General features: G+C 44.4%; 1 protein-coding gene across 1 annotated transcript in view; it reads left to right on the forward strand.

The window, feature by feature from the left end:
* The window catches only part of DCAF12 (DDB1 and CUL4 associated factor 12), a 32,132-nt gene that overhangs the window by 344 nt on the left and 13,816 nt on the right, over window positions 1-17,972 (forward strand). Inside the window, exons 2-4 of the mRNA XM_026661292.1 lie at window positions 1,415-1,669; window positions 12,261-12,467; window positions 16,221-16,281. Of these exons, the coding sequence (XP_026517077.1) occupies window positions 1,415-1,669; window positions 12,261-12,467; window positions 16,221-16,281 (523 nt within the window). The remainder of the gene's footprint in view (window positions 1-1,414; window positions 1,670-12,260; window positions 12,468-16,220; window positions 16,282-17,972) is intronic.

Genomic DNA, 17,972 nt, shown 5'->3' on the forward strand with positions numbered 1-17,972 from the left:
GCGGCGGGGCCGTGGGGCGCGCCCGCCCCCCCCCCCCCCCCCCGGAAGCGGGGGGCGCTGCGCGGGGCGAGCTGGGTCCAGGGAACCGGTAATTTCGGGGGGAGGGGAGGTCCGAGGTCGGTGCTCGGGTAGGAGGGAAAGGGCAGGGCCTAGGTCCGCGCCAGCGGGGGCAGGGCCGGGTCAGCCCCGGGAGGTGGGGGGGGCTGCAGAGGGTGCCGGTAACGGGAGGCAGGGGCCCGGGCCCGGGGTGGGTGTCGGCTCTAGGGAGAGGGGGGGAGGGGTCCCGGGGAAGGAAGCGATGGCGGTGGGGCGGGCTGAGGGGGCCGGGACGGACAGGAGTAGGTTCCCTCCGCCCCCGGGCCGGTGGAGGCTCGAGGGGAGACTCGGTAGGTAATGGGGGGAACAGGTACCGGGGGTGGGCGCTAATCGCCCCCGGGGCTCAGGCCTGGCAACAGGGGGAGTTGGGGTGGGGAGTAACCGAGGGGATGAGCCAGTTCCGTCCCGGCCGGCCAGCCTCCTGCCGCTCCCTCGGGTGCCGCCCAGGCTTGGGCCCTGGGTCACCTGGCACCTGCCCTCCGCCCCGGGAGAGAGGCTGGCACCTGGCTAGCCTGCTGCGGGGGGGTGCCAGGGGCGGTCCCCAGGGGAGCAGCGCCCGGGCAGGGAGCCGGGCGGCCCCCTCCCCACATCCCAGCGGGGCTCCCGAGCAGGGCTCCGGCCGCTGCCCGTGTTTTGGTTCGATCGTTCGAACCCTGTAACCGACTCGCACTCCGGGGCCTGGGGCGGAGGGAGGCGGGCGCTGCTGCTCCTGTGTGGGGAAACTCACTCGTGGGTCCTGATCAACCCACCCCTCCCTCCCTCTTCAGTCATTGGCAAGCCGGTAGTGCTCGATGCTCCGGAGTGATTGTAAACGGAGTGGGAGGAGGTGCTTGGGAGCTCAGGTTACTACTCAGGTCGGTATTGAACCAGGCTGTGCATTTTAAAAAACCGCTCCTCCTTTGTGTTTGAATAAGGAAGCTATTTGCTGGAACACTTCCACACACACACCCCCAGTCAGTCTAGGTTTGATACATTTCTGTCGAAATTGACATAATTAGACCTGTCGTTAAACTATGGTGACCTGGGATACTTTCAGCTGTTTTAAAGTGCTTTGGGATTTCCTGTTGGTCATAGGCATCTTTGAAATTTCATTGAAAGAGCAGCACACTGCAGTCAGAATTGGTGCCTGACAAATAGGTATTTTAAGATTCTTAATATGGCTGAAGTTTATGCTGGAATGGGTAACCCTCTTGTATAGTATTTTAGGGTAGGTTACAAGATTTCATTTGTTCATTGATAACTTAATCTCTAATACAGAACCATAAATTATTTAAAATATACTGTTACTGCAGCATTGAATTTTGATTGTCATTCACAGTATGGCTGGGATCACTCAGCTCACAAAAGGAAAAGACTCCCCCCAGTAAAAAAGTCTCTGGTGTACTACCTGAAAGGCAGAGAGGTTCGGCTGCAGAATGAATCCAGCTACCACCGTTTGTTGCATGGATATGCAGCACAGCAACTTCCCAGTCTCCTGAAAGAGAGAGAATTTCATCTTGGGACCCTTAATAAAGTTTTTGCGTCTCAATGGTTGAACCACCGACAAGTGGTGTGTGGGACAAAATGCAACACAGTAAGTGTGACTTATTTGTTTTTTCCTCTGATAATTACAACTACTATTTTTATGCCTGGCCTATGTGTAAATCCAGCCTGTTTCCTTTCTATCGGAGGAGTTTACTACTTTTCTTGTTGGAAAAATGATGGCACAGTTGAGTCTTGGTTTTTATCATGAGGATGTCAAGATTTGATCATTATTGGCTTTTATGGAAGGTAGCTGTAGAGGTGTAGGCCGGTTTAGTAACTAAGGCTAATAATAAAATAAGGCTCCATTTCTCATTACTCATTCTTGTACATGTTGCTCTCTGTGTACCATATTCTGTAAGTGCTTTTAAAGGGGCACTATGAAGATAATTTTGCATTTAGGTGTATGATTTTTTTCTCAATTTTATGGTCCTAAACTGCTAAACTCAATTTTAAATATCCATTTTTTTTCCATTTTGGTTTACTTTTGTTAACTTTATTCCATTTGGGCATGTGAACTAGATTAGTTAATTTCATTTGTTTCTGGTGAAGCTAAACATTTTCAGGTTCTTAGTGCTGCAGTGTTTGGATTTCGAACACCTCAGAGAAGTCATTGCAAAAGTCCATTGACTAAATTGGGGCCAGGATTGCACATTTCAAGCTACATGAAGCTTGATGGAGAAATAAATGTTGGCCGTACGCTAAGTTGAGGGGACTCACAAAAAGGGAGTATGTGCTGGAGCAAACTGATAAATGACACAGCACCAAGTCACCTAGACTGCATGGTATATGAGAAGCTGATTTAACCGTTTTTTGGCTTAAACATTTTGCAAAATGTGAGGAAATTGCATTTAGCTGTAATAAATTGGTAGAAATGGTATTTTCACATTTAATTTTGTTTTTAAAGTATAACTGTGCTGTTGTAGTGATGGCTACAACAAAAATGGCTGAATTTAGAAAACTTGGCATGTAAATCTCTTAATGAGAACTAGTGCCTAGCTATATAAATTAAAATAGCTACATCATTTAAACAACTCTTGAGCAAAGCCTAACAACGCCTTGTCCTCTCTCCACTTACATTCTTCCTGCTCTGGGACTGCTGCTGGGACAGTTTACATGAGGGAGACTTAGCGAAATACAATAAATGCTTAGAAAATCTTTGTCCTTTCATGAGAATTGTAGGCCTTGCAGGGCTGCAGCGGTTTTTGCTTCATTCTGCACTTTTTATCTGTACATTACAAAGGTACAAATGGGCTGCTACCTTGTTAACAGAGTCTTGTGGGAAACTGTTGCTAAAGCTGAGGAATAAAAGTGGGGAAACTAACCTTGCTGTTATGCCCTCATCTCAGTGAGGTGTAAAAGCCAGAGACTAATGTGGGCTATTTAAATGTCAATATGAAGCACATAAAAGAGAAAAAGCAAAAGATGGAAGGCAACATTGCTTCTTCATAACTGTGAAACATTAAGGAAATGCAAAAATGAAGGTTCTTTAGCCACTCTAGCATGGCCACTTTATGGTACATATTTAATAGGGTTTTAAACCACACATTTAAGTAGAAAATATTCCATGCACTGTAGTCATGTGCACTAACAATAGGAAGGTTAACTGATTCCCACAAAGGGCTAAATTGTGCTATACTGGATGTAAATCTGGACTAATTCATTAGCGTCAGTTGAGTTGCATGTAGTTTACACTAATGTAAAGGATTTAGCTCATAGTGTTTACTTTAATGAAAACTTTAACACACACCAACAGTTTTTTGCGTTATGTAAGCTGCCTTTGGCTATATCATAACAAAATTAAAATTACTTTTTCATCATAAAATTAAAATGTATTGACACAATGTTAGCTGTGGCTTTGTTTTTGATGAATCTGCAGTTCATGTGGTTGGTTATTTCATAAGTAATGTAAAGACCATGGACAGCTGTATCAGTTGCTACAGCTTCTGTCAGATACAGAAGTAACTTCTTGTTTGAGTCTTTGGGTCCTTAATTTTTTCCTATAAATATCCCTGTACATATTCTTGCACAGAAGTGGGCAAACTACGGCCCGCAGGACTGTCCTGCCTGGCCCTTGAGCTCCCGGCCAGGGAGGCTAGCCCCTGGCCCCTCCCCTGCTGTCCTCCCTCCCCCACAGCCTCAGCTCGCCATGCCGCCAGCGCTCTGGGCGGTGGGGCTGCATGGTCCTGCTGGGCAGCACGGTGGTGTGGCTGGCTCCGGCTGGGCGGCGTGGCTGACAGACATGCTGCTCTGAGCGGCATGGTAAGGGAGCAGGGGAGGGGGGGTTGGATAAGGGGCGGGGGCAGTTGGATGGGGCGGAGGTTGGGGGGGCGGGGCGGCGTTCAGCGGATAGGGAATGGGGGGGGGGGTTGGATAGGCATGGGAGTCAGTCCCAGGGGGCCAGGCGGGGGTGTGGATAGTGGTCAGGGCAGTCAGGGGACAAGGAACGGGGGGGGGGTTTGGATGAGTCGGGGGTTCTGAGGGGGGCAGGAAGTGGGAGGGGGCGGATAGGGGGCGGGGGCCAGGCTCGATCATTGTCCTTAAGTATCATGGATTTCACAAATGGCAAGTTTTAAATAAAATTTGGTATCTATTTTGTATTTGTTACTAAAACATACATGACAAAGGATCCTATCCTAGTATATCTGCCAAAACTCAAACACACAATAGATTATGACTTCTCTGAGGCGAGTTCTTATTTTGTCATTATTGTACAGTGACTAGCACAGTGGGGCCCTGTCCCTTGATTGGATTCTGTAGGTGCCAGTGCAATACACATAACCAAATACAGCTAGTAACTGTCACCCCTGCCCTGCAACCTTGGGTGCTTTACAATATCTAAGCCGCTTCGTTTTAAGTGTAAACCAATTTTTACTGGAAAAAATGCTGGGTTTTACAAAAAGTATTCGTTTTTTCTGATTTTTCACCCTACTTTTGTATCATTCAAATATATACAAAAATAACTTGTTTTATTAGAAACAGAGGGTCCTGTGGCACCTTTAAGACTAACAGAAGTATTGGGAGCATAAGCTTTCGTGGGTAAGAACCTCACTTCTTCAGATGCAAGGGTCCACTATTTCTTTAAAAGAATAATATGCACACAACTTGTCACACCAAATGGAGTTACCCAGACACTTCAATTTAAACACAATGGATTAGATAAAATAATAAAGTAAGTTTATAAACTACAAAGAGATTTTAAGTGAGTACAAGTAATGGGGCATTAAAGTAAAAAATTATTACAAGAAAAATAAAGATAAGACATTTACTAATATTCAGCTTCACAAACTATTTCAGATTCAAGCAGTTTCTTAACATATGCTTTCAGCAGTCTTACTGACCAAACCCTGTAGGTCAGGGCCCTTTCTCCCACAGTTGAACAGATGTTTCCTTTGTCACTTCAGTGAATGCTATGGGCAGGGAGAGAGAGAAGGGTCCCTTGGCGTGTGTTCTCCTTTTTATAGTTTCAGTCCACTTGAAAACATTTCAGCTGTGCACCAGGAGACAAAGTCTATGTGGAAGGATGGTCCCTGCTGCTTTTTTTTCTCACCTGTTTGAGCTTTCTTTGTTTCCCTTCCTGCTTGATGACTCTGTTTACAGCTTGAATGCAAATGAAGTAGAGAACATACTCCTTTGTTTTGGACAGAACTGTTTGCCAGCTTCTGTTTGGGAAGGGCTATGGGGATTGAAATGTGTTATTAATGCCATATGGGGGTATCTTATAACTTCAGCGTTGTCGCTCACTTTACCAGAACAGTGAGCAGCAAATAATGAGTTTTCAAATGATACCTCACAAGGCATACTTTGTACAAAAACTATTACAATAGTGCATAGGGTGTGAACAAAGGGCTGCATTCTGTCACAAGCCCTGTCCCTTGATTGGGGTCTCTAGGTGCCACTGCAGTACATATAACCAAATAGAGCTAGCAACTGCTCCTCACCCCCAAACTGAGAGACTTTTACATGTCTGTTAAAGGATATTTTAAGGCCCATATAACAGTATCTAAATACCAATGATTGGTACCAGATATTTAGGCAGAGGAGCAAGGATGGATATGATTGCAAACAAACTAGAGAGAAACTTCAGGGCTGTTTGGGAGATGACTAGATTTGGTGCTTGGAAACAACATTGTGGCACCATAAAGGGGTCTGGAATGTCTGAACTTTAGTGTGTTTGAGGAGCCTCTCTCTTTAATCTTCCTAGCTCTGGGGAAGGTCTTTTTACTAAACCCCAACCCCAAAAATGAGTTGATCACTCTGCAACTTCAGGTTCAAAACACCGTCCAGAACATACACTGTTCTTGTTTGTAGTAAAAGTTGAGGGGACTTCCTGTAAGCTCAGACAAGAAAATATTAGAGCTATGATGTCACTCCACTTACCTAGTGGATTTGGTTGTCAGTTGCTTCCTGTCTAGCAGGGGGAGGCAGCACTCCTTGCTCTTAGATTTCTTCTTTTGCCCTGTCTGGATTGATTGCTAAGTTTGGGCTCAGAACCTCAAGTTTTCCTTTTATTGGCTGTTTCTGAACTGGCTTTTCAAAGGGATGAGTGGTTTGCTTGCGAATGCCGATTAGACAGCCTTTCTCCCCCCCCAAGTGATTATTGTGTTGTGCTCAGAGCCTCAGCAGTCCCGCTGCAAGTCACCAGCTCTTGTTTGTGTTTGAATATTTGTCGCCTGTGCAGGAGGCTGTATGTCAGCACTGGGCCCCATCTCCTTTGCACGTAAGGAGATCAGCAGACTAGTCCCATGTGATCAGTCCTGAGTTTGTGCCAGAGCTGACCAGGTGGTGATCAAATGTAAGAGCGCTTTTTCTTCCTCTTAAATGACAAGACAATCATGAGGAACACAATGGGCTCCTGACATTGCAGCACTTTGCTACTAGAGAGCGTACATGGTAATTCTCCCCCTTGTCTGGATGCAGGCTCTGATAGCCCCTGAGAGAAAGCATGGTTTAATATTTCCTTTGCAAGCCAATTTACTTTCCACTCTAATTACAGCATAGACCTACCTAAGAGGTAAACACCCACGGCTGGTCCATGTTGGCTGACTCGGGCTTGCAGGACTGGGGGGCTGCAGGACTATTTAATTGTGGTGTAGACATTTGGGCTGAGACCTCCTCTTCTCCCCCCCCCCCGCCCCCCGCAGGGTCCAGAACATCTACACTGCAATTAAACATCTCCAGAGCCTGAGTCCTGCAAGCCTGAGTCATCTTACAAAGACCAGCCGTGGGTGTTTAATTGCAGTGTAGACATACCCTATGTGTCTGAAATGGAGGATAGAGGAGAAGGGTGTTCTTCCCTGGCATCAGGGTTTCAGTCTCTTCTCTTATAAGCCTACATTTAGAGTCTGTAACCCTGAAGGTGCAGCCTCCTGAATAGACTAAATCTGACTTGGTGCAAATGAGCTTCCAAACGAGACCCGTTCTTTCAGTTGCATGTTGATAAATAGGTGACCATTTTTTTGTTCCCATAAGTAGTTGCTGTTCTGCCACCTGCTGCATGATGCCATTCATTTGCATTCATATTTTTCTTCAAATTCTGTTTTGGCATTTCTCAGGAGATACGTGATGGGGTGTCAAAATTGATGCCCATTGGTAGGTTCAGTCTCTTCCCTCTGCATCCTTTGCAGTCTGTTAAAAAATATTAACTGTCTTGGCAGCCTCTTGGAATTAAACACAATGGGAGAGGCACATGAGAAACTGACAAACTAGGCTTCAGCGAGGAGCAAATAGAACAATAACACTCTTCTCTCGTTGACAAGCATCACCCCAACCTGAAAATAGTTTGTAATTAAAATTGCTGAGTGTCGTAGGGACACCATCTTGGTGTAATGTCACATTTGGTCTCTGGTACTAAGGGCTAGTGTTCAAGTTTGCAAGTAGGCTTATACGCTGCTGTCGTAATTTCTATCTAGGTTCTTATTGTGCCCATCACATGGCATAGAACTGATGGCCTCTTTCTGCCTATTTGTTAGCTTCTCAAACAAATGTTCCTGTTCTACACTGCCCCTTATGCATGGATTGTTCTCCATGAACTGATCCATAAGACCACTACCCTTTCTTCACATCTATCCCTTAAGAAGCACCAGTACTGTGCTACTGATAAGTGGGTTTTATGCTGGAGGTACTGAGATTTATGCTTATTCCAATCTCTTTTGTGAGGAAGTCCTACCAGTGTGAGAGCTTGAACTGTTCATAAAGAAATATTACTGTTTAAAGAGTGAAGGCTAATGCATAATCTACTGTAAACCACTTTCTATTCTGGTTTGACAAACTTGCTGTAAACTCTGTGACCTTACTTTTCAGCAAGACAGGCCTGGTCAACAATAAACTCAAATGCTGACATAACCAAAATACAGTTTAGTTTATATGGAAGTAGCAATGTTACTTCCTGCAAGAGTTTGAAAGAATTGCTGTGCAAAAGGAGTACAGTATGATGTGCTTATTTGTCACACAAGGAAAGTCAGCGTGCAGGCACAAACCTGGTACCGTATAAATTTAAGTTTGTGCCCATTTATGGCGTTTATAGAAAGTACACTAACTAGAGGGTCACACATCTTATTGAGTGTATAGTTCAGCCTGCATAAGCAATGAGAGCAGCATATTAAGATCTTGCCTGTGGTGCAGTCGCAGCTGCAGTATGCCAGAGATATGTCTTCAGCACTAAATGAGCTCTCTGCGGTTTGTAGTCAGTGGAAATCGGCTCTTCCCCATTTTTTCAGTTTTCATCAAAACCAATAGCTTTGCCTATTGATGCATAGAGCATTCCCTGGAATTTTGGAATTTATCAGATGGAGTATTCTAAATGTATCCTGTTGCAGACAGACAAATGCCATTGAGTTTGTAGGACTTTGCTTTGCCCAGCCAAACATTTTTGGTTACAAAAGATAAAATGGGGCATGCAAGTCATGTGGCTGTGTGTAATGTACTGATGAGTTTGGCTTTCCTCCTTGCTGTCTCTGAAAGGCTGGTAAAGAACCAAAATGGAACTGACAGAAGAACTTGCAAACTGATTTAAGTACTTTATTAAGAGAGGAAGGCTGGATTGTGTGGTAAAAGCACTGGCCTGTGTCTCTGGAGATTTGGGTTCAACTTCTGTCTCTGCCAAAGGCTTAACTGTGTGACCTTCAAGCAACTCACTTAATTGCTGTCTGCCTCAATTCTACCACTGCAAAGTGGAGATCATTCTTTTGTATGGTCTAGTTTGATTGTAAGCTCTGTGCTACAGGAACTGTCTCCCAAGTGCATGTATATCACCTAGTACAATGGGGCCCTGATTGCTGCTGGGATTTGTAGGTGCTACTGTAATACAAATTCTAAAGAATGCATAAAGTTAGTAATCAAAGAAGGTACAACGAGATGGGTCAAATGTAGCCATAGCTAGAGCACTGCAGATCTGCAGATATTCACGGACCATGTTTGTGGATCACGGATCGAATGTGGATAGAAATGTTGTATCCGCTCAGGGCTTTAGCCATAATATCCATAAGCTAAAGGGATGTGGCTGTGGCAACTGTAAGTCCCAGCATTCCATGTTTACATTGACCCAGGCATTCTCGTCTTGATCCTTGAGCAGCGTAGACATCACAGCCTATACCTCTGATTCAGAGATGAGGAATCCTAGAAGCTAGAGATGGGAAAGGTCTGTTGGGTCATCCAGTCTGTTTCTGTGCTAGTGCAAGATTGTTCCCCGCTGGCCAGCTTGAGTCTGCTCCATTTGATACAAACTAGGTGTGATCCTTTGGTTCCTGGTAGTTGCCAAAGCATTCTTTTGTCTGGTTAAAGCTTAGATGCCATGTTACTGCATACTGACAATTGATACAAATCACTCTTTGCTGCTAGTTAATACGTTTATGAAAGAAGATAAAGAAACAAATCTACATAACTAACCATTCAGGTATAGGCAGCTATCCAGTGCTTAGCATGTCAGCATAAGCTTGCCCCATGAGTTGTGGTTTTTGAGCGCAGACCAGGATGAAAGTTCCACCCAAAGGTGAGTTATTGAGGGAGGGGTTCTCATTCTCACTTGAGATGGGGAGGTGAGAAGGGAAAACCACTAGGGTTTTATAGTGTAGCCATTCCAGAACTTTCTTAACCATCAGAGAGACCAGACTGCTATAGACACCTGGAAGAGCATATGCATCCATACTTTTATTTTCAGTCACAATGATGTCCTGGGTTTGTTTGGGACATTTAGCAAATGATGGGGAATAGGGCATTTCTGACTTAAGGTTTAGATGCCATAACTTGCTGGGTTTTAAAAAAAAACAATTTAAAGCAACCAAATATTTCACACTTCTGAATGCATGAATTGATAACAGGATCATGGTTTCTGCCTTCCTGCTTCTTGCACTGTTGGACAGCACGGCATCTGTCTTACTGGCTGTGTTAAAGCCAGTTCAATAGACATATCAGTGGCTGCGTTTAGCCTCCTGTTGGTTCCTTCCAGTCCTACACTTCTGTGATTCTTACTAGATCATGAGCAAATGTAGTGAAACCAGAAAGACCGGTAGGCAGTCGATAGTGCAAATTGAAAATCGGCCACCGCTTCCCCTTTTTCACACCTGCTGCCTCATGATGGTCTTGGTTACCGTGCTAAACTCAAGCTATTCTGGTTATTTTATTCTTTGCTTTAATTATTTTTAGATCATTCAAAAATGTTAGGCACCTCACGGAAACAGTCCCTGCCTCTAAGAGTTTATAGTCTACAGTTTAGGTCCAAATCCTTAACACCGCTAAATATCTCTTTGTTAGAACTGCAGTGGAATTTAAGAAAACAGTGACATGCAGTAGAAGTAAGGGATTTCATCTGCAATGTGTTGGAGAGGGAGAAAGAGAACCGGAAACCTAGAACAGGACTGACAGAACAGGCTGGCACAGAAGGAGGGTAGAATACTGTCACAGGCTCATAGCATGAGCAACAAATTGAAACTTAAAACATGTTAGTTTGGTTGCTTGCTGTAGGTGAATGCTATTAAGCATGGAAGACCAAAAAAATTAAAGCAGAAGGATTGGGTGTCAATAAACCTTGACATTGTTTGTCCAAGCCCCCTTTTATGTGTGTCTCTAGTTTCTCAACCCTCTTGCAGATATTTGGTGGGGCCCTAATGGTTTTGCATTAGTGTCAGTTTTTTAGACTTTCACCTACAATGTCAAATGCCTGCCCTGGGTGCCCGATGCAGCTTGTATGATATATTGATGTGATACATATGGCATATTCAGAGTCTACAGAATCAAAGGTTTTATTTTTTTTAAAGAAGTTTCTAACACACACAGTTGTGAAGAAAACCTTCCAAACATGAACCAGGTGTAACTAATGCAATGCTGTTCCCCTCAGTCTGCAGGCATTCTGACTCCATTAATCTGAGTGGAGTGAACTGCCCTGTCTCTCATTAATCCCACTGCAATGCTAGCCTCCAAGCCTAGTGGTGGCACGTGCACATGGTTGCACTACTTATTTAATTGCTGATGGGTGAAATAAAGAAGAGGGCGGGAATTGGGAGTTCCTGCTGGAAGAAAGTAGGACACGAGTGAGAGGGGGAGACAATACTTTGGGGGAAGGGAAGAAATAGTCCTAGTCCTAGGGAGAGTGGTGCTGAATGTGACCGTAAATACTGAACAAGTTGCGATGTTCAGATATTCTGTAAAGGCTGTTTTCTACTCTGATTTCTGTGCAAAACTCCCATTGGTACCAGTGGGAACTCCGTTGTGTATTGAAAGTAGTATGCAGTGCTAGACTCTCGTTTCCTAAACAAAAATGGACTTCATCCCTCTCCACAGAACGAGTTGGACTTCTCTGGCTTACACGGATGTGTAGATGTGTGGGATAGCAACTGTAAGATCTACAATTATATTACACGTTATGGGTTTAACTTAATGTTTATGAGTTGATGCTTATTAGGGAATGGAAAAGAATTATTAGTCTTCTGAGGCAACTGACAAAAAAATGATACGTAAATATAAACTGCATTCTAAGCACCAGAAACTCTTGTGCTGACCCCATTATAGAAGTGTCTGGCAAAGTGATAAATTCAGAACATGTTCCCTGTACTTTTCCCATTTCATTAATTCAGCTTCTTAAAAGCCTTTGATACTAAGGGTATGTTCAAAGAAATGCTACAAGTGTGATTAAAAGGGACAGTTAGCCTGAGCCCCGCAAGCCCAAGTTAAGGGGCTGTTGAATTGCAGTGTAGATGTTCAGGCAGGCTGCAGCCCAAGAGCTGAAAGTCTACTCTGCAATTCAACAGCCCTTTAGTCTGAGCCAGCTGGCATATGGGCCAGGGTGTCTAATTGCAGTGTAGACATACCCTAAGTGTCCTATGTTTGGATTTAAAGAAACAGTCAACTTACCACTTTTGTCTTTGAGTGCTGGATTTCTGTTCTTACAGGTAACACTTAAGAAGTTACCTTAAAATCCATTGCTAAAAATTTAACTCTGTCCCTTTTAATCACACTTGTAGCATTTCTTTGAACATAAATTTTTGTGGCTTAGCTTTGAATTTAAGCACCATTATGAGAATCGACAATGTCATAACTCTGATCGAGAGTGGATCAAGTGACCTGCCATTTTGTTTCTCTTCAAACTTATGACGTGAATTTTGTTCAATGGCTCTGTCTCTACAACTTCATGTACATCTGTCTTTCAGCTGTTTGTGGTAGATGTCCAGACTGGTCAAATTACGAAGATTCCTATTCTGAAAGACCGAGAACCTGATATGGTAAACCAGCAGGGCTGTGGTATTCATGCAATTGAGCTAAACCCTTCGAGGACGCTCTTGGCTACAGGAGGAGACAATCCAAACAGCCTTGCGATTTATCGTCTGCCTACACTTGATCCCGTCTGTGTGGGAGATGTAAGTTAACATATTTGGGCAAGGTACAGCGTCACTCAGTAGGTCGGGGTGGGCAAACTACAGCCCACGGGCCAGATCTGGCCCCTCAGGGCTTTGGATCAGGCCCGCGGGATTGCCACCCCTGTGGCGCCGCGCCACTCCCAGAAACAGCTGGCACCACGTCCTTGTGGTCCCTGGGGGACGGGGGGGCAGAGGGCTCCGCACACTGTCCTCACCTGTGGGTTCCACACCCGAAGTTCCGATTGGCTGCAGTTCCCCGTTCCAGGTAAGCGGTGCCAGGTTGGAGCCCGAACCCCTTCTGCACCCTGCACTCCAAGCCTCCTGCGTTCTGAACCCCTGCCCTGATCCCCGCTCCTGCACTCCAAACCCTTGCCATGAGCCCCCTCCCACACTCCGCACCCCTTCTCCACCCCAACCCCTTGCCCTGAGCCCCTTCCTGCACACCACATCCCCTCCCACACACCACACTCCCTCTCGCACCTCAACCCCCTGCCCCAGCCCTACATTCATGGCCCTGTATGCAATTTCCCCACCCGGATGTGGCCCTCGGGCCAAAAAGTTTGTCCGCCCCTGCAGTAGGTATTACAGTGAAGTGTCCAAGGTCAGAAATCTCATTTCGTGCAGAATTGAAGTGTCAGGGTGAATGCACTGGAGATATGGACACACATCCCTGTTTAATGTGGTCTGTGCACATCCTTAAAAATATTCCTTTTAGTCTGGAAGAGTGAACCGGCAAACAGTGCAAGGGATGAGTCAACTCTACTGATCCTGGGGTTTTGATTCTGTCCTTAATAAGCAATCTTCTTGCAAAGGCTTCACTGTAGAAATAGCTTCTTCGTAAGCCACATCCCCCAACAGACCCATTTTGGAGACCAGTGTTACCCTTTAGTTAGAAATTAGCAACATCCTAAATTGCTAACGGAAAACTGAAATTTCACACACGGTAAACTGAGGCATAAACCAGGCTGTTTAGCATAAAAACTATATTGTGAGACGATACTTTGAGGGGGGGGTCAATGGTTCTTCTATAAGCCAGTGTGACTTGCACATGGATTCTGAGGACAGAATTGGGCTCTGTGGGTTAGTTCTAACTCTGTAGCTCTTGCCTGCATATGATGTAAACTGTACCATGCTCCATTTAATAATAATAATAATAAAAAAAAAAATCTTATGGCCTTTTAAAAAAGTTTCTTAAACAAAGTTAAAGGGAGTGTCTTCTTGAAAGCTTTGTTCTTGGGCAGGACCTTCACATGAGCATCAATGAATCACAGCAGCTGAGGTCAGAATGTCTGTGGTAGCTGTTTTAGGGTGATAACCAACTGCAGAGTAGCCTGATTTCTAAGGTTTATAGGACATCGCTTCCTATTCAGTTGCATAGTACTGTGACTTAACCTCTCTTACGCAGAATTACTCCCACTGAAGTTAAAAGAGAGCGTCAGGCCCACAGTTCTCTGTGAACAACTACAGTGGCATCCCTTGAGTTATCTAGCTTTACTATATGGGTAACGATTGTGTATGGAACACCCATATTTCCAGCCTGACCTATTTTTCTAGAGCTGCAGTGTCATGGATTGTAAATACATAACTATTTTTAATGGCTTCTTAATATATAACGTAGAACACGATTACATCAATAGTAGTGATGTGTGTATGAGAAAATACACAGGAAACATGAAAAGCAACAGAGAGTCCTGTGGCACCTTTAAGACTAACAGATGTATTGGAGCATAAGCTTTCGTGGGTGAAGGCCCACTTCGTTGGATGCATGTAATGGAAATTTCCAGGGGCAGGTATAAATATGCTGGCAAGAATCAGTCTGGAGATAACGAGGTTAGTTCAATCAGGGAGGGTGAGGTCCTCTGCTAGCAGTTAAAGTGTGAACACCAAGGGAGGAGAAACTGCTTCTGTAGTTGGCTAGCCATTCACAGTCGTTGTTTAATCCTGATCTGATGGTGTCAAATTTGCAAATGAACTGAAGCTCAGCAGTTTCTCTTTGGAGTCTGGTCCTGAAGTTTTTTTGCTGTAAGATGGCTACCTTTACATCTGCTATTGTGTGGCCAGGGAGGTTGAAGTGTTCTCCTACAGGTTTTTGTATATTGCCATTCCTGATATCAGACTTGTGTCCATTTATCCTTTTACGTAGTGACTGTCCAGTTTGGCCAATGTACATAGCAGAGAGGCATTGCTGGCACATGATGGCATATATAACATTGTTGGACGTGCAGGTGAATGAACCGGTGATGTTGTAGCTGATCTGGTTAGGTCCTGTGATGGTGGTGTTGGTGTAGATATGTGGGCAGAGTTGGCATCGAGGTTTATTGCATGGATTGGTTCCTGAGTTAGAGTTGTTATGGTGCGGTGTGTGGTTGCTGGTGAGAATATGCTTAAGGTTGGCAGATTGTCTGTGGGCGAGGACTGGCCTGCCTCCCAAGGACTGTGAAAGCGTGGGATCATTGTCCAGGATGGGCTGTAGATCACTGATGATGCGTTGGAGAGGTTTAAGCTGAGGACTGTAGGTGATGGCCAGTGGAGTTCTGTTGGTTTCTTTCTTGGGCTTGTCTTGTAGCAGGAGGCTTCTGGGTACACGTCTGGCTCTGTTGATTTGTTTCCTTATTTCCTTGTGCGGGTATCGTAGTTTTGAGAATGCTTGGTGAAGATCTTGTAGGTGTTGGTCTCTGTCTGAGGGGTTGGAGCAGATACGGTTGTATCTCAGTGCTTGGCTGTAGACAATGGATTGTGTGGTGTGTCCGGGGTGGAATCTGGAGGCATGAAGGTAGGCATAGCGGTCGGTGGGTTTTCGGTATAGGGTGATGTTAACGTGGCCATCACTTATTTGTACTGTGGTATCTAGGAAGTGGACCTCCCGTGTAGATTGGTCCAGGCTGGGTTGATGGTGGGGTGGAAGCTGTTGAAATCGTGGTGGAATTTTTCCAGAGTCTCCTTCCCATGGGTACAGATGATGATGATGTTGTCAATATAGCGTAGGTAGAGAAGGGGCGTGAGTGGATGAGAGCTGAGGAAGCGTTGTTCCAGGTCAGCCATAAAAATGTTGGCATATTGTGGGGCCATGCGGGTGCCTATGGCGGTGCCACTGGTCTGGAGGTATATATTGTCACCAAATTTGAAATAGTTGTGTGTGAGGATAAAGTCACAGAGCTCAGCAACAAGTTGTGCTGTCTCATCATCAGGGATACTGTTCCTGACAGCTTGTATTCCATCTGTGTGTGGGATGTTTGTGTAGAGAACCTCCACATCCATGGTGGCTAGGATGGTGTTTTCTGGGAGATCACCAATGCATTGTAGTTTTCTCAAGAAATCAGTGGTGTCACGGAGATAGCTGGGAGTGCTGGTGGCATTGGGTCTGATTTATTTTTCAAAAGTAAGGGATGCACCTATCTAAGTGCAACATCTGATTCTTCAAACTTAAATTTTGGAACTGAATGAAGTTTAATCTTCATCATGCGGCTTCTTTACTCACCACTGATGTTAAAGGGCCACTATCTATTTGAAATCTATTTCAAAAAGTAAGTTAAAAGTAGTTTCAGGTAATAAACTAAAATTTGCAAGTTTTGTGATGTTGCCATCACAATTGTCTATTTTTTTTTAAATAGGATTTCCTTTTGTTGCTGTACAAAAAACCAAACTCCTTGTTCAAGGTAAACTGTACAACTAGTTGTGCATTGCTAGCAGTTGGTATGTAAAATATACACACTGATAAATCAGACAGGCTGATTTGTCCTTTTTTCTCTTCAGGATGGACACAAAGACTGGATATTTTCTATTGCCTGGATCAGTGATACTATGGCTGTTTCTGGTAAGTTTATCTTCGCATAAGCCTTTTAGAGAGTCGTTATTCGATGTCTGTGTCTGAAGGAAAGACTCCAAAGTGCTACTGTGTAAGTACATGATGTCTGATGAGGTGATCAGAGTATCAGGAAGATGTATTTGTTGGAGGAACAATGGAGCACAATTGTTTTCATGATGCTTCCAATTTAAAACCTGTGAAACAAAGACACAATCTATACTTGAAATATAATCATGATAGCACCAAGCTGTCTGATGTAGCTAGGAGCATCCTTTTTCTAATGCATTTTGTTTGTAGTGTGGATGGTACAACATGGCTGTAGAACTGCTATATTGGCCACACTACAAACAAAAAGCCTTATTAGAACATGGGCACCTCTAACCATGACAGACAGCCCTGAATTGACATGATTCAACCTGAAGTATAGTTGGAGCCTAAATGTTGTGTGTGTAATTGCATGTGGATGGTGTCTCAACCAGGTCTGTATCTAAACTCTTTAGAGACCGCAAAAGTCTTTACCTGCAATGAAATAATTAAATCATGCTTTAAAAATAACCCCAAAACTCCACACCCATGTAGTTATACTGAGTGCCTTTAAATCCCACTAACCTAGTTGTTAGTGTGCATCAGGAAGAGAATGTATCCCACTAGGGAAAGTTTCTGCATATCCGTGCTTATTGTAGAAGTTGTCACTGGAAAACTGAATAAAGTAAAGCAAATCTTGATTGTGGAGGTGGGAAGTCTCTAGGAACATGTTCTCTTCAACACTGAACAATGAGGTGCAGTACTTGATTGTGCTCCTTTAGTAGGTAAGGTTTAATACCATTTAATAAATCTCTTTGTAGTCATTAGATATTGGATACCATTCCTCTGTATGTAGAGGGAGATTTGGGCTCGACTGTGGGTGCAGCTCCACCCAAAACCACCTGCAGCCTCAGTGGTGCATTTTAAAGCTGCTTATCTTCAATCTTGGATCAACTCTGAACGGCATTGGTCTTGCAGGGAGACTAGTCTTGCTTTCACACTTCTTTCTAGCTGATTATAGCTTTCCTTTACTATTGGTCTCAGCCTTCAATGAGCCTAGATTTGGGGCGGGGGGAGGAAGAGGAGAGTGTCCACACAATGGGAAGCGTCTCAAGAAAAGCAAACTAGTAAAGTTGGAGAAAAGAACAGATATTACTGAGGATGCTTGATGGAGAGAGAGAAGGGAACAGCAGAGCAACAAGAAACCTAGTACATGATTGTTTTACCCTGTTTGTTACTCCCACATAGCTTCATCGTTGTGCATTCAGGGGAAGAGAGCCTGCCACATCACTTAGCCAACCTGAAGCATCACATGGTATCTTTGGCATGTGTCCATGGGGCATACAGGTTCTGCTGTCTGGACATGTCACTAAGGCAACAAATCCGAGCATAAATACTGTATTTAAAATTTTAGTCAGCTTGCCAAGTATGTTCCGGAGAGCTTGTTTACCTGTGGATCCTGGTGCAGAAAATGCCACGGATAAAACTATGCAGAAGGAGAATTAATAAACCCTACAAATATGAAACTAATTATATTTGGCCATCAAAGTCGAGAAGCAGAAATATTTGAAATAAAGCTGGGGGAGGAGTTACCACATGCCTCTATGTAGGTCGAGAAACTGAAGGCGAAATTTCACACCATCTTCTGGGAGGCAGATTAAACATCTTTTCCTCTC

The sequence above is a fragment of the Terrapene carolina genome, unplaced genomic scaffold, assembly GCF_002925995.2.
Source record: "Terrapene carolina triunguis isolate 2854851 unplaced genomic scaffold, T_m_triunguis-2.0 Scaffold998, whole genome shotgun sequence".
Lineage (NCBI taxonomy): Eukaryota > Metazoa > Chordata > Testudines > Emydidae > Terrapene > Terrapene triunguis.